This window comes from Perna viridis, chromosome 5 (assembly GCF_037379345.1).
Source record: "Perna viridis isolate PV_CMFRI_1.1 ecotype Kerala chromosome 5, ASM3737934v1, whole genome shotgun sequence".
NCBI lineage: Eukaryota > Metazoa > Mollusca > Bivalvia > Mytilida > Mytilidae > Perna > Perna viridis.
In genome coordinates, this window is record NC_142449.1 from 44,168,699 (window position 1) to 44,186,868 (window position 18,170).

Consider the following 18,170-nt stretch of genomic DNA (forward strand, 5'->3'; position numbering starts at 1 on the left):
CACTTTTACGATACATCATGAACTTTGGTGTGTATGTGTTTTTTAAATGTCCTTTGTAATCACAATGGTGTTAAATATAAACCATTTATAACAATAAGCTTGAGTTGCGGTATGTTTTAGTTTGATCCCCGTACATTCCCTTTATTTCATATTTTTGCACTTCGACGATTATTTGAGACGTAAAAAGTCAAACGATCGATATAAATTGATTCAGTACATGAGTACTTTATCATTGGTTTTAGCAATAGTAATAGCATCGACCGTTTAAAAATTAAGTATTGCAGCTTAACAAAAACAAGTATTTTATTATTGAACAAAATGCGTATGGACGATTTACATGTTACCAATTTTGGAGGTTTGTTTGAACGCAAGCCTTACATAACGATGTGATCCAGTTTATACATAAATCATTTGCTGTAAAGTAGTTTGCAATAAAAATGCAATAATGAATCAAATATGATATTAAGGAGGTAGACCTAGAGTAAAGGACGTAACTCTTGAAATCAGTGATATGTTTGTATCATATTCAATTTCACCAAGGCCTCTCAAGCTTTCATATGAAACAGAATGAAAGCAGTCCAAGTTACTTTGATGCTTACATGAAATTGATGTAAAATGCTCAAAACAAACATTCCAATGATTTGTAAGAGTTGTGTCCCTTACCCTAGGTCTACCTCCTAAAATACTTAATCAGTTATTAATCTACTATTAGCAGTACAAGTCAGTGCTGTTTAGGAGGACGAAATCAAATCTACATGGTATACGTTTTTGTTTGTATGCAGTCTGTATCTTAAGAAACTAGACATAAGGATTTAGACAAGTTGAAATGTAGTTCTGTTTAGAGCATGCAGAAAGATTTGGGTAAGTAGTTTTTAGGAGGTTTTATAATAAAATGTCTTGCTTGAGAATAAAACATAACCGTTTATAGATTTATAAAAGCTGGTAACTGTGCAGAAAATTGATTAAAGGAAACCCTGGCACCAAACTGCAGTAACCACATGAGCAAAATATATGTTCATTTAGCCTGTATTTGAAATTAACTCCCACCATAGCTTTAGTCAATATATCAGGTGGTTGTGATCAGTAGTTGCAGAAGAAATTATTATAAAACAAATTGTGGACAGATGAATGGATTGACACCATGATCACTTTAAACCACCTGCAAGGGAGAGGTATAATGATAAAACTGCAAATGAGATGATGAAGAACCTGTGAATCAAGAAATTATCAGTGAATCAATTTTTCTCCCAATCTAATTAAAAATGCATGTGACTTTTTCACCACTGGGCGGTGATTTGATTTTCTGCAAGAGTATTCCCGCCTTTTGCATTGTTCAAGGTTTTTACATATTCAATGGGAGAAAATGATTCCCCTTATGCCTATTCTTGATTTAAATTCTAAGGTAAAATTTTAAAGCTCAGATGATCAAAATTTTTATTTTACCATTGTCAAGAGGAGAAATAATATAACCACTCACTACTAAAGAAGAACCTATATTTAATTCTAATGAGTCATAAATACTCCATAATACAGGAAATTTTTAGTTTGACTAGAACAACAGAATAAATATCATGCATTGAAATTTGAAATTCTGTTCCAAAAAATTAGCACACAAATAAGCTATTACAAATGTAACTACATGTATTAAAGTACTAAATAGTCATTTTTTAAACCTATTTCTAGCTTTACCAAACATATATTTCAAAATGTCAAATGGATAAAGCAAACATTTGTAAAGAAATTTCTTAGTTGTTTCTTTCAAAGGTGTTTTTTGTTCTTTCCATATTCCTCGGCCTTTATTGTCAGCAGCTTTCTCTAGGTTTATCATCCTATCCAGTAGGTCTGTTTCCTTTCTAGTCAGGCTTTTGATCTCAGAATCAGTAAGGTTAGATATTTTGCAAAGACCATCTTTAACCAAAGTTTCATTTACACAAGTCTTGAAAAACCAGAACTAAAAGAAGAAAAGGTCCTTTTAATGACAATGATGGTCTCTTTGGTACAAACACGCTAAAACAGAAAAACTGCATACATAGTGGTACCGGATACAATGACATAGTACCGGTATGTTTACAAAGTTATGACCTTTTCTTAACAATAATTACATTAGTTAGGGTGATACAAGCTTAACGCAATTATTTTTATTGCTTAAATCCTTAAAATTTCAACTGAAGGGCAATAACTCGCATAAATGAGCTGTAAAAAATAAATAAAAATTGTATGCATTTTAATTTGTCATTTTCAGCATGTTTTACTTCAGTTCATATTTATTACATCTGCTAACATATTTTCTGGAAAAAGGGTGTGCGTGAAAAACTGCTTTCAACCCTTATTTTCTTGTTTAACAACAACTACTTTTATCAACGAAAAAGAAACAGATAATCAAAGTCAAACATACTTTCAACTACTAGTAAAAGTATATAGAGGAAAATGCTATCCAAAAAAGGTATCCATATTTACAGGAAAAAGTAGGCCCAAGCAAGCATCTTTATATTAACTATTATATAACATAATCAAAATCATATCATAGCAAACACTTTACAACAGTGCTGTTCTGATGAATAAAAAAAAACACCACAGTGCACAAAAAAATCAATTCAAACTATAAGATAAAAAAGGGCTTTTTTTTTTAGCTTATTGTGGTCATCATACATAAACAAAGGTTCCTTGCCCTTCAGGAGCATCTGAGTTTGGTAGAGTTTGTGCTGTTTGTCTATGTATGTTTTTAATTACTTATTTGTTTTGTTCAGTTTATAAGTCCTACAACATGTTTTGGACCATGGATTCCACCTCTTTAAAATCCTTCTTTTCATTGTCAATTCAGTATTGTCAGTTTTCTTCCTGAATTTTACAAATTATAAATTGTACCTTTTGCTGGTAAACTGTAGACTGCAAAATATTCCCATCGTCTTCAACTCTCAGCACTTTAAACCAGATTTCTTTATTTGATAAATTGCATTCAAGCCATTTCCTGCTAGCACTGTTTAACTCGACAAAGGCTAAGGTCAAAGGCAGCATATCTGTTCTTTGGGTTCGTAACCATGGTAACCGTAGGTCAAGGATAGGTAAATGCTGGACATAAATTTTGCCATCTGTGCTTATTTCTTTCACCTGTCCTTGAAAATTTACCCCTCTTTTTATAAATCTCTTTGGAATATCCTTCCCATGATGAAAAACTTTTGACTGAAATGCAGAATTCAAAATGCATTTGCCAGAAATGTTGTACATTCACATCAAATCACATGCAATGAGCAAATTAATAGTATTTTTGAAACCTGACCATATATCTTTTATTGAAATTAAATCAGTGTCATGAAACTTCAACAACTCATAAAAATTTGCTTGAATAGGTAAATGATACATATAACAAGAATAGATATGGTGAATATGTGAAAGAGATAACAACCCCATTTGGATGAAAAATGTCAGCTCATGGCCACCTATGGGTCTTCAATGAATAATAAGGAAATACACCACTGGGCAGGTTGCAGCTGGCCCCAAAACAACATTATACACAGGTACAGCAAAATAGATGCCCCATTTACTCCAGCAACAAAAAAGTAAACTGAAAGTGAAAACGAAACATTCATGTACATACAGTGGCCAGAAATACTTAACAAGGGACAGACCCAAAAAGTGTGGTGGGGTTAAAGTACTTTGGCATAATCGCAACCCTCCCCCTTTTAAACCTTGCTGCTGGGAAAGAAATATTACACAATGACACATGTATTTAATTAGTTAAAGAATAATATTTGAGTACAAATAAATCAACATTGGTCTGAATGTAACTAATGCAATACTCCAAACTAGTTTTTCATATAAAAAAAATTCTTTCTTCTCTGAATGAAAAACATGCACATGTATATAACCAGAAATACAGTGAGCAAGCCCAAAAAGAGGATACTCTTCACTTCACATGGAGTTAAATGTCAGCCCTAAAGTTTGATTATATCCCTTCTGAGTCATTCATCAATAATAAAATTTTTACTAGAACATCCACATATGATGCACAACCTTCTAATAAAATTTCATCAAAATCTCTTGAGCTATTTAGGAGGATTGATGCTTATAAAAAATGTGGGAAAACACAGACAGACAGACAGTATACCCCACACTTGGTTGGATGGGGTATAATAGTTTTTGAAAAAATTGAAAAATAGAATATTATATTACCACATGTACACTCCTCAGTAGAAGTACTACTCCTGTCCCAGCACAAATGTAAGCACTGTTCTGAAATAAATAAATAAATTGGTTTTTAGAGAAAAAAAAAGTTATTTTTTTCTTATTATAAATGTAAAAACATACAGATCCCCATAGTTTTAAAAGGGGGTGGGGTTTTAGAACACTAATTATCAAATTCCCATAATGGGTTGCCAAGATATATGGGACGAAAAATATAGGACAGAAATATACATGTATATACTGTAAGCACTAAAAACTTTTTGTCTAACACCTACTGGCAAGGTGCTACATAAAATTTATACTGCTACTTTTTCACAAATGTCTGTTTTTGTTTTTACATGTTTACAATATAAAGAAAAAATATAAAGTTACACTCACTGTTGTGCTAGCTATAACCCCAGTTGTACACAAAGCTGATTTCCCACAGCAACCTAAAACATTTGCAACATATGCCCCATACTCAATTTGAAACCAATTCGTCCTGTTGGTACTGAGATTTTTTGACAGACAAGGTGATTCCAATGCACTACCCACTTGATGATATTACAGAGATATACATGTATATGCCTAAGGTGGACTTACGGATCTTGAATTCAAATAACACCTATTAGTTTGTGGATTTGTCAAAAAGATCTAGTTTTTTCTTCCTTTAAAAAATAGATTCAGTTAGTTTAAAAACTGGTATTTAGTAATTACAGTACCTGAACCGATCCATGCAACAAAAATTGCAATCGGTCAACAATCACCTATCAGTTTCCGGTCAGTCATCGATCCATCAAACAGATCTATTTAACTGGTGATCGCATCACGTGACCACAGAGCAGTCAATGTATTTTACGGTTTTTGTTGTTTCTTTGTTAATTTTATACATATTTACATACTGTAATAGATTTAAACATAAATTTATACTTTTATTTTACATTTCATTTATTTAAAACAGATCTTACATCATTTTACATAACAGAACTGCAATCAGATCAGTCAATGGTCATCTGTCATCTATCCATCAGCGATCAATCAGTCAACGGTCATCGATACGTCAAATCATTGTGCGGATCGGTTCAAGTACTGTTTCTAATAGTGTCGAAGTACTCATTTAGTGTACAGTACTCAGTACATTCATTCCAGTCTCAGTAACTACCTGTATTCAGCAATAACATTACTTAAAAGACTACCTGCTTAATTGAATGCTTTTTTTAACATTCTATGTAAAATAAACTTATATATGCAGATCATCCGTCTTATGTGAACCTGATAATGTTCTGCTTCTGCTATTGTAAGGTAACATAAGACAGGTTTGAATGTACTTATTTTCAATTTTGGGCAGTCAAGCTTTTAATTCTGTATTTAAGAAGCAGACAAGGATTTGGCAAATGTTTGAAAGTTCAAAAAGAAAAAAAATACAGTGGATTCCTCTTAACTGCACAGCATTTTTGTCAGAAAAAAATTGTGTATTTAATAAAAATTATCATTTTAAGGGAAAACACCCAATATTTTCATTTATCAAATCAGGTCCTTTACTCAGTAGAAAGCTTTGACAAGTGCAGCATAACACAACCACAGTGGTGGAACACTGAACAGTTGGGGCAAGTGTGGACACAATATTAGTTTTTGACACACATAAGCATAGGGACTTACAATTCATTATGGACACAACAATGGTTTGGACACTATATTGCACAAAATTTTAAATTCAATTAAAAATTTTCAAAATCAGACCCAAAAAAAAAGTCAATTTTTTAGGGTGTGGCCCCTTTGTCCACTTTTAACTCGAAAACCATAATAGATATCTGAAATATGATTGTAATATGCAAGCAGGGATTTTTATGAAGAATCAAATAATAACAAAAAAGTTGAATATTTTGGATGTTGCCCAACTTTGACCCCCTATAACTTGAAAATAGTTCAAAACACATAAAATCTGCTTGATACATACATATTCATTTTACCAGAATTAAGTAAGGAACACAACAAAAAATGAGTAATTAAAATCATTCTTCCTGGGTTCTAATAAAACACCTATTTTAACCCTTTTTGGCTCCTTTTTTCTAAAACAGTAGCCGCCACAAAATCCAAGTTAAACTGGAAACTTTCTTCAGAGGTTAATCAAATCACATCATAATTTTGGACCAAAGTGGTCAATCACAACTAAAGTTAATACACAGAAAAGAAATGTCCACAGACAACAACTCTACTGCAAATGCAAACACCAAGGATAAGGACTGTGCCATAAAATCATACGGCCGCAAATTTTTAAGGTTGTACAAAAATGTATCTTGATGGGTAAAACAACAATATGTTGTAAGTGAAATCCTTCAATTTTCTTCAGAAGTTTCATTTAACAACAATGTATTAGTCTCTTCTTTGACTAAGCATTAAGGCAGGAATATAATTAGACATGAGAAAAATATACATCCCACTTAAGCATTGAAAGCACTGTGTTATTCTAAAAATGTTAATTTCTGTTAATTGCATAATTTTATTTTAATCGATAAATAGGCCAAACAGGATTGACAGGAATCCACCTTAATAGTAGATTAATAGCAGTGTTACCCACTCTAACAGTTCTGGGATGGCTGTCTATAAATTCATGTATTTGGTCCAGGTACTGACCAACTGTTGTCTTGCATTTGTCAATCTTGTCTTTCATTTATACACCTAAAATATTGGAAAGAATCATTGTTAAAAAAGAAAGTAAACTTGCCTGAGTTGTTAATAGGTCTTACTTTGTGTTGTTATTTTACTTTTTAACTTATTTTGAAGAAATGTCATCATTTTTTTACTGTAGGTTTCATTAATTTTATTGTTGATGCCTTTCGGGGCTTTCCTAAAGATGTGTTTACACTTGCTTATTGAAGACCTTTTAGTGATCTCTGAAAGTATTTACTATCTTGTATTTTACATGTACATAAGTGCACTTGTTGTGTTTCACCACATTCCTTTCGATTTAACAAAAAATAAAATAATTTAGCACACACTTTATTTGTGTAAATTTTTTACAGCACACTGGCAAATCTAGTCACAATAAAAACTCCCCAGCCAGAAAGTTAAACAACATGAACATGTATTGAAATGTTCACAGACACATATTTCTTGATGAGAGTTGTACATGAATAGGAATAAACAATCTAATTAAAAGCCGATCACGCAGCTCTCGGTTTTCTGTTATGTCTCGTACACACGACATAACAGAAAACCGGGAGCTGTGAGATCGCCTATTAATTAGAATGAGGAATATATGTCAAATTCTGGAATAAAAATAAACATGTACATGTAACTTGTGCATGTACATGCTTGTGATCAGAACAAACCAAATAAAATACTTTTAAAATGAGCCTTTAACCCCCCCCCCCCCAAAAAAAAAAAAAAAAATTTCTAAACTCTCTGAAAATAAAAATTAGATCCTAGCCCATAAAATGGCTGCTCCCTTGTCATATTAAATGGAGGAAATTAGTATCATACTATGGCATAAACTATTTTTGTTAAAGAGATTCAACATGCTAACATGACATGCTCTTCTATAGGTCTCAGTATCGTATTAATTTTCCCATGTTAATTGATTCAATAAAATTTTCACTTATGTAGCATTTCTAAGGACATGTGAAAAAATAATGTCCCGCAAAGACAGTAGGGTGAGTCCATGAAGATCGGACAGAAAAGTAGTCTTGAACTATAAATAGACATTTTCTCCACTTTCACTTTGCACTTATCAAACAAACCTTTTCAGTGGAACATTTTTATGCTATTATGTTAGATTTTCTTTTAAAAAAGTTAGATATCTTATAGTGTGATGTTTGCTCTATTTTATAAGCCATTGTTCATATCATTTGACAAGACATTAGTTTGTAGAGAGGCAAAAAGAAAATGCACTATATTTTTATAGCATCCATGTTTTGACGTACACCCATTTGGGGGTATGTAATGCGATACTGGTACCTGTAAAGGTACATGTAGTTAAACTAATTCCAAATGACCAAAACAACTTCTTCACAAACTTCTTGGACACCCTCTACTTTCACATGACAGTGGCATTCTACTTGTCCCTGGAGGGATACATGAGCTTTATTGAATAAAATTTTAGATTCAACAAATCCATTGAGTATGGACTACCCAAGACTGATACATGAACTTTTCATAAATGCTGACTGCTTAATCCCAAAACTGGTAAAAGGGATAGGCGGACAGCTTTGAACATTTATCAATTAAATGCATGTACTTCTAGCACTAACCTGACAAACGATCATTCCGGATAGTTTTCCTTGGTAACTTTCAATAAAGCATATTCAAACGCAAATGTTACTGTATTTAAGCATCACATCGCTCGCTCAGGCGATTGCCAGATCCGAGATTGAACGGGGGACATATTCGACAGGGGAATGGAACAAGTAGGACAAAAAAAAAATAATAACGATGTCACGTGGTACCTTAAAATAGAAATAAAATTTTGGGGAAGAATAATCTTCCTGTTGACTAAAACACTATTTGTTTAATCCATTTTCTATTTCTTGAAAAATCAGGATTTTTATGGATTTCCTTTTTAAAGAACGCTTGTTTACGAATTTGTTAAAGGACAACAATTTGAAAAGTTTTACATGGACATCACAACAATGTCTAGTTTCGCTTTCGATTTTTGATTTTTCTCGTATCAAGTAAGTGATATTCGTTTACATTTCAACAATACTAGTTACTTAAGCTAAAACAATACATTTATTTATAGGGTGGATCCAGGATTTCAGATAATGGCGTTAGCAGTATTTAATTGTCGAGCTAAGTGTGGCAAAAACTTTTGAGGTAGAATGTGTGAAAAATAAGGATTTCATGCAAGAGAAAAAAATTTCTTACGTTTGGGGACGTACACCCGACACGCACATTCTTTAAAGTCCACGTCTGATTTACATTTGTCCCCTCCCCCATCACACAACTCATTTCTTCCTATACATGTCCTATTATATTTTTCCTCATTTGCTTTTGTTACTTTGTATGTATGACTTTAGTTGCTTTATGTTCTTTGTTGTTTATGTCTGTTTTCCATGTCTGGTCTTTGTCCTGGATTACATTCTTTTGGTTACCGCTATAACATTGGTTCCCTTGATTACTCTTTGAGAACATAATTTATTTCTCATATTTAGTGACATAATTCATTATTTATACATTACAATTTTATTCATTCCACTTTCCTCACCGTACCTATAGTTACAAACTATTTTAGTATGAACAGGTGCAGTGGTGGATCCAGAGAGAGAAGGGACATTTCTTGAAAACAAGGGGGTTACCACCAAAATACACGAAATTAAGAAAACAAAATTCTACAGAAGAGAGATATGCAACCCCGGATCCTCCACTGACATGCTGAAATGGTAGATGTATCAGGGTTGAAGAACCTGACGCAGCCTCAAGCTTGAAATCGCAACTTGTTCCCATTACGCCAATGCAAATTGGTTAATTGACTTGAAATTAACATAGAAAATATGTTTTTTTTAGAAATGGACGCATGCAGTCAAAACTTGGTTGAAAAAAAGGGAAGAGTGCAGTTCATTAACGATTTTACGACGGGAAAAACTAAAGTTTTAGGAAAGTCATTAGACTTTCAGACTTCTATAAAAAGCAATTCGGAATGTTGCGAAATCACAGAATCACAAAACAATACTGAAAATAAAGAGTTTGGCCTGGACAGAAATGCCACGAAACTCACCACAGACAAGATTGAAAATAGCCACTACCAGCCAAAAATTAAAAATCCTAATTCAAACAGAGACCAACTAAAATCAACAATCACCTATGAAACCGAAGGAGAAAATAGCAAGAGCAAACAAGAATTACAAATAGATTTACAGCATGAAGTGAAAATATCACATAATGAGATAAACGGGTCGCATGAACAGGTAACAGGGAGTCAAGAAATGGTAGGCAATATGATGGTTTCTGACAATAAATATGATTCATGTTTCTCAAGTATAGGTAGTGATAGCACACCACACGAAAACCCCTCAAATGAACAAAAAAAAGTTACTGACACTAATTGGTTATGTAATGATATATCTACCAGTGAAACATTTTTTGGAGAAAACAACGAAATGGATATATCTAGACAGACGAACAAAAGTCCACATGAAACTGAATATGTTGTTCCTAGCAAACAGAGAAAAGACTTAATATTTCAAAAAGGAAGTCATCAAACTGAATATAAAGGAAGACAGAGCTCTTCAACAAAAGACAATGATACACTTGAAATGCAATCTAGTCATCTGACAGAAACCGAAACTAAAACGGAATTACAACCCAGTTTTCCACCAGAAGACAAAACCAGAGTCAAATTACAGATATGCTCACGAGACAAGGACATCATCAGTCTTGCACCTCATAATATACATTCTTATTCTCCAGAAAGAAAAAAACACATTGCTGAATTTAGTAGTGATTATCATGTGACTGAAGAAGAACGTTGTAAAAAAGAGGGTTCAATTCAATATCAACATTCAAATGTGGACACATTTGATGCGGAAACATCTTATGGTATGTCACTAGCTATAGAAACCCCAACAAATCGGGAAATCTCAGATATTGGTCGCTCAGAGTGTCACAATTGTAAATATATTGACCAACCAAATAATAATGAAAACAAATTTACAAACAACCTAAATGGTCTTGACAACCACAACATATCTGACGACTGCAATATTACTGATGGTAGAGGTGACCTTGACACAGATGTCGTCCAGTCTTTTACTAATACAACTGAATCTGCAACACAAACAACGTTTTCATTTGAATCTATCCAAGAACAATTCAGTATTTTGTGTGAGAAATGTGGGCACACCATACGTATGCAGGAAGTTTTAGTAAACTTATTAGTGAACCCATTAAGACTATTAGATGGACACCTCTGTACAGACATGGAGGAAAACTTTATTATAGGAGGAAGTGGTAACATACATAATTCATACAATGAAGAAGGAATCAACAGTATCAATGTTAATTTTCAAAGCAGAGAACAAAGTACTTCAAAATGTTCTATTCATCGCATGAACTCTAAAACTGAAAGTTTTTCTCATGGACATGATTCAGTGTTTTATTTTGGAAAAGAGGAAAACACAGAATCCTCTCAAGACACCACATCAATACACCGTAATAATTATAACAATCAAGGAAAAGAAAACGAGCTGTTCGAAACAGATTTAAATAACTCGAGTATGAAAAGCGACTGCATAAACAGTCCTACTATTATTCAAATGCATTCAGATGGCCAAAATACACCTCGTTTTCATGAAGACAGTTTTATCCAAAGTTTTAGGGAACAAGACAAAAGTGATAAACTACTGGAGAGCGATATTTATCCCTTACATTTTGATCCCACAGATATTTTAGAGGGACCAGAAATGCCGTCGACCTCGTATGAATTTGATAGCAGTAATGTAAAAGTTGGAGATTCTGTTTTAGACATAGTGACAGATGCGAATAAGAGTAATAATGACCAGGAGTCAAACCAAAACTTAGAAACAAAAGTGAGTGGATCAAAAGTCCTTCCACCTAGACCTTCACAACATCAAAAATTATATCCAAATTTAAAAGGGTCGTATCCATATAAGTCCTGGCATCCAAATCCAATATACTCGCGACACAATATGAATACAAACAAACTTCGAAGCACAGCATGTTCCTCCACGGCGAAATTTGGAAACAAAAGCTCTAGTAAGTAAATGTCTTATATGGATAAATTCTTTATATTTGTGCGTAAAGAGTTTTGATTGAAATCATTACCTTTTAAATTGTACTCAAGTGTCAGTATATAATTGGCTCATGAAAAAGTTATGGAATATTGAAATTAACTCGCTTACTTTTGTGTTGATTGTAATTGAGTTACGATAAACAGATACACAGCATAATACCAGTTTTGTATGGCATAATATAGATGGCATTATCAAGCTGATGCAAGCCATATTCACACAACTATACTTCATTACAAAGTATACATTATCCATTATTCAATAGGTTGGCACAGAAGAGATATGATGGACAAACTTTCACAATTTGCGGAAGATAACCTTCTTGAAATACACAACGTGAATGCTGATGGTAATTGCATGTTTAGTGCTGTAGTAGATCAGTTGTGGATCAGTGGAGTTTTTCGGTTTACCCCAGAATCTCTCCGGAAGGAGGCTGTAGAGTAAGTTTAACCAAGCTCCACGCAGCGACAATATTCGTTTGCTCTCTTACTAACCTCTTCTCTAACAGACAGGCCTTTCGAAATTCCCGGTTCCTCGGACATTATTTAAATAAAACGTCATTTGGCAATCGGATAACGATATGTAACCAGTATGCATGGGATTCACACTGAAATAGTATTCCCCACAATGACACTAAAGGACGTATTCCTTTCCTGATAACATTGAGTGTCATATTGCTGTATAGTGCTTGTAGACAAGTTGCGAATGGCTGTCAATGTGCTTCTGACTAAATTTATGAAAACATGATCGCTTAAACACAATTTTAACACATACTTTCACGGTCAAATGCCTTATTTTTTTAGATTTTTGAAACAACATCCTAACCACAAGGATGGTTCACATTTAGAGTCATTTTTGGATGACGAGACGTGGGACGAATACCTTAACCGAATGAGTCGGATTGGTGAATGGGGAGATCAGATGATCCTTCAGGGAGTATCAGAAATTACGTGCTTCAGAATCATAGTGGTAAATTCAGAAATGATAACAACGAGACTCGAACCATGGCACTCAACCCCTGAACTCGGTTTGCTGAATGTCATACACTTAGGGCACATGGGAGAGTATCATTATGTTAGTCTACGTCCACAAAACTGGCAGCAAAGTTGGGGTATAAGTAAGTACAAATGTAATCCATTTTTTTGTGTTTATTTCCACTCTTGATGCCCTAAATTTATCAGGACAAAATCAAACTCAACATTACAAAAATATATGACCGAGTGTCATTGAAGAGTATTTATTTCTTTTGGTTTTATGAATGTCATCTAAGCCTTCTATAATATTACGTTTAATATGAAAAAAAAACAGTCCCACTGTTTCAAGAGAAAAAAACTTTTTGAGAAAAATAAGTAGAGAAAACTTAATATTTTAGACTCTTTTTTGTTGAACAGATAATACACAGTGGAAATTTCATTTGTATTTTTTTCTACAGGGGCAAAATTAAGACTTCTTCAAGAACTTCATGGGACAAGTGCATTAGAAAATATTTATTACGATACAGAAGCTATAGTCTGCGAAAAACATCATTTGGAGAATAGTGTTTCAAGGCAAACTTTAGATCCACTGATTTCGGAAGAAACCAAAGACACTACAAAAAATCCTTATAACTTAGAAATTAATCAGGCAAAGATTGAAAGTAAAGAGCTGGATACTTTATCAATAGATACATACTTTCAAAATCTAACAATTAATAATGCTGACTTGATTGCAAAAGCCCAAAAGTTCAAAGCTACAAATGGGCTGATGCCCACTCAAGGTTAGTTTTTACAAGTTAACAGCGAATGAAAAAAAAATCATGTAACAGGGGTAAAACAACGTTAGATACCAACCAACTACATCTCTGATAAAAAAAAATCCCAGAAGATGTTTCGTTTTCGTTGTTACCATTTAGAGTTTATACAGATGTATACCGACAATAATATTAAGAATCATAATATGTATGTTCTTAAATCATGTCTATATTTTTTGTGATTGAACGAATTTTAAAACTTAAAATCGTAATAGAGATATACATGGATACGTACGAAAACTTTGGTTCATAAAATTAACAGATTGGTATACGAAAGAAACAAAACGAATCTAATATTCAAATAGATGATGTGGAATGATTGTAAATGTAATTCTATTAAGCCCACAGTCCTATTTTTGTAAAAATAAATTAACACAAAATGGTCTCTTCTAATTTCAGAAGATTTGGAAAGGTTGCTAACTGACATGAAATCCGTAGACCCACTCAGTACCGTTTCCATGGAACATCTTTCTTTCTATCTGGCTCAGGTCATTGGACCTGCCTATATTTACACGGATGTTTACATCAATCATATAAACCGTATAGTCAAACAGGTCGCTAACGAGAACCATTTGGATGTTGTTGTGTATGGTAAAACAGGCGAAAATCTAGCTGTATATCCTAATGGCTATAATTACTGCAACGATGTTCCTATTCTTCAGCCCCAGGTGCTCTTCTATAGGTCTGACTTAGCTGTCATAGTTTACGAATTCGATGATATTGTTAGTCAAGAAAGCTTAGTGGTGGAAACCAATGCTTGTAAACCTGGATTTCTTCGTTTAAAAATACCTTATCCTAATGTATTTCAATCATGCTGCACCATGGAAATTGAAGGGCAAACATATTTGACAGATATTGGTCTAGATTTACCCACCAATATGAACAGTGATCGTGCTCGGCCAAAGATGAAAAAAGGGTTAGAATGTCAGAAATGGCCAACTGTACTAACTGCAGAATGGCACACACGAGATCGCCAAAGTGGATTTCCCGATGACCAAATGCTAGAAGAGCTTTCAAGTAGGGCCTGCTTTTTACGTAAGTCTCACCATCCAAATAGCGCCTTACCCGAGGCAGAATGGCAGTTTATATTTCCAACGGTTGAGACAGATCTTTATAGAGATATGTTGAACACTGACATGAGATATGTTATGAAGCTGTTCAAAGTAATTGTTGATTTCTATACATCGAATCTTCAGAAACAATTAAAAACAAATCACCTTAAAACTGTAATGCTACACTGTTGTGAGAAATTTCCGCTTTCCGTTTGGACTGAAAACATTGGAGGAGCTCTGCTTGGACTGATTGGGAATTTAATGTCATGTTTGAAGGAACGATTTTTACCACACTATGTGATGCTATCGATAAATCTGTTAGACACTTACACCGACGAAGACATTGATTTGTTGCTAAATGCAGTTGAACAAATTCGATTATTTCCCCTTATGGCAGTTCATGTTCTTGTGGATAAATATGATTTTTTTAACCGATGGATTATTCAGCCGATAGCGACCGATCTGCATCGATATCGTTGCGATTTGGACATTTTAAAGTCAATTGAAGTTTGCTTTTGTCCTACGCTCATCGAAATAGGAAGGAGAACGGTAATGTTCGGTATTCATTACTTTAGCCAAACCTTTTCAATTATTTGCACGGCTTATAAGAAAGCCTGTTTTGTTGAACAAGAAAGGAAAATAGACACAATTCAGACTATTCAACAGTATATTGAGCCGTTTTTAAATAGTATAGATGATCCAATAAATAGATATTTGTTCACCGACTTTGTTGATAAGCAGTTAAAATGCAGCGTACTTGTCCGCATGACAGCTTGTGATCAAGTTAGAACTATTTCAAAAATTGTTGAGAAGGAAAATGGAGGATATTATAATGAATTCCCAATCCCTGACGGAAATAATTTGGATGATATAGAATACTTGAATAAACTGGCCGAATATCTGGAATGGGCAGAGAAACCTGATACTGCCGCACATATCCTTCGGTGTGGAATTGGATTAACTCGAAAATGTATGCTTTCTGAAGTTATCGATGGAAGCGAAATATCGGACGAAGACATAAAAGTTCAAATTTCTGAAAAAAATGCGAAAACACTACACCATCTCCAAACTACGCTATATCGTCTTTACAATAGTTTAATCAACTGTTATGATAAGATGGATCAAAAAGAGTTGTTCCAGGAATATATTCACGAATTTGAAGAACTTGTTGAAGCTTCATGTGTCCCCTATTACTATAATACCTTATCACATCTGTATCAAGAGTTTGGAAATCAAGAGAAAGCCGACATCTTTCTCAAGCGGTTTGAAGAAAGTAAAGGGAACATTCATTCTACGCGAATTTAAGTCGCACTAGAGTATTACAATACTCTTTAATTCAAATTATTTATCAATCATTTATTGTTTTGCACATGCTTTATATATTGACATCCGTCCGTGTACAGTTAAACATGTGCAAAAATTGACTTCTAAATTTAGAAAGTATTTGCCAACATTTATGTGTTCATATTTTATATTTTACAAATAACCATTTGATATCATGTGAAGTCAGCCTCATATCTTGACCTACACTTAGAAATCGATGGTAAAGGAAAACTATTGACCAAACTTTACGACAAACGTGATGACTTTTCATTCAGATTTGTATACTTTCCTTTCAACTGTGGCAACATCCCTTCGGCTCCTGCGTATGGAGTGCTCATATCACAACTCATATGTTATGCCAGAGCTTGCCGAAACTACGCAGACTTTTTGTATCGCGCTGGAACTCTAACAAATAGGCTTCTGGAACAGGGTTATGTTGCTACAAGATTGAAGTCAGCACTACAGAATTTTTATGGTCGTCATCATGAACTCGTGGATCGTTATGGTGTATCCATCAGCACCATGAAAACTGATTTATTCAACGGGTCATAGTTTGCCTTTTCTCGTTTGTCTACCCCGGACTTGACTTTTTATGAGCAACTCCGCGGGTGTTTCTAGAAAAGCAGAGGACGCTTACCCTAGCGGTGCACCTGGTCCATGCTCCCAGTTTTTAGTGGAGTCCGAGTTGCTCATTTACCTTTGTTACTTTGTATGTATGATTTTAGTTACTTTATGTTCTTTGTTGTGTATGTCTGTTTTCCATGTATGGTCTTTGTCCATGGATTACCGCTATAACCTTGGTTCCCTTGATTACTCTTCATCAAGTTACGAACAAAAAATGACATCAACAAAGTCGATGTTTATGTAGATGAAATGTTACTTCTTCTTGAACCACGTGACAGCACAGCGATATTTAATTTGCAATATTATGTCATTTGAGTTTTTGTATTGAAGTATTTAATCAAATGAAAGAAATGAAATGAAGCTAGAGAAAAGTACAGTGTCAAGAACCATGAATTCTATATATCGATTGCAACGATCAGATTTTGGCAATTCAGTGCACCACGCCCGTTATTTCATTCTTGTGGCGTGCAAGTTATACATTTCTCTTTTGATTTAATGTAATTGATGCAGAAGTTGCTGCAAAATCTTGCTTTGTTTGAATACATAAGAAAACTTCAGAGTAAAACAAAATAATGTATATAATTGAGTTTAAAACAAATATCATTTTTTTCTGTTTTATATGCATATTTAAAAAACAAAACTGGACGTACTATGATGTTCTGGTGTCCATCCATCCGTCCACCCATCACTCTACGCACAACTTGAAAATATTTTACAAACTTTCGTGAAACTTTGGTATATTTTTCCCTTTCTATTGATGTGAGCTCTTTTTCAAGTTTTATAAATGTCTGATTTCTTTTTAAAATGTTGTATTCATGGACTTTTTTGGACTGTACCTCAAAAAACGCTTCCATTGAATGCCATGAGATTGTGAATTGTTTATTTCCTTTGATTAAAGCGTTGTTTGTTTTATTTATTATATCTTCCATTAACAAAATTTACGGCTATATGGAAATGTGTGTCCATGTTAGCTTTCATAATTCTAACTGCAACTGCTTTAAGTTCTTTAACCACTTCAATTCAGATCAATTCTTATCCCGTGTCAATCATTTAATCACAATCGAAATTCATAGCTGTGACAAGCATGAATTTTGTGTCGCCCACATCGGTCCAGGGTTCGATCTCTGCTGGTGTATCAATCTGCTTTCCGAGGATCATTTTATTAAGCTTCTCTAAAGCTGGCTGGAAACATAAAAAGATACATGATTCAGAACACAATTTAATTTAGAACCTTTATATGGTTTGAATTTTATGAGACCGCAAAAAAGTCTGCGGTCGTATTATGGTATCATGCTGTCGACTTTTCAGCAATATGTCGATCTATCCACCATTGAACGCTGACGCTACCTGTACTTTACATGTACGTCAGTATGGATTTTGAGGGACATTTTAGAACTGTCTGATAATATACATTAGTGTTTACATCAATGTTATTAAGTTCATTCAAATTAAAAGTTGTGTCTAAAATACAAAAAC

General features: G+C 33.8%; 2 protein-coding genes across 2 annotated transcripts; one reads left to right on the forward strand and one right to left on the reverse strand.

Annotated features, from left to right (window-relative positions):
• Nucleotides 1–1,477: 1,477 nt before the first annotated feature.
• Nucleotides 1,478–8,574, reverse strand: LOC148617858 (mitochondrial inner membrane subdomain organizer 1-like). The gene is made up of 5 exons (XM_088585470.1): nt 8,412–8,574; nt 6,740–6,840; nt 4,171–4,230; nt 2,866–3,180; nt 1,478–1,951 (listed from the first exon to the last, which is right to left on the reverse strand). Exons 2-5 carry the CDS (start codon nt 6,830–6,832, stop codon nt 1,661–1,663), a joined length of 759 nt encoding a protein of 252 aa, XP_088441596.1. The 5' UTR covers nt 6,833–6,840; nt 8,412–8,574; the 3' UTR covers nt 1,478–1,660.
• Nucleotides 8,575–8,610: 36 nt separating this feature from the next.
• Nucleotides 8,611–17,606, forward strand: LOC148617859 (uncharacterized). The gene is made up of 6 exons (XM_088585466.1): nt 8,611–8,831; nt 9,664–11,871; nt 12,172–12,346; nt 12,710–13,023; nt 13,339–13,662; nt 14,095–17,606. Exons 2-6 carry the CDS (start codon nt 9,666–9,668, stop codon nt 16,050–16,052), a joined length of 4,977 nt encoding a protein of 1,658 aa, XP_088441592.1. The 5' UTR covers nt 8,611–8,831; nt 9,664–9,665; the 3' UTR covers nt 16,053–17,606.
• The last annotated feature ends 564 nt before the right edge of the window (nt 17,607–18,170 follow it).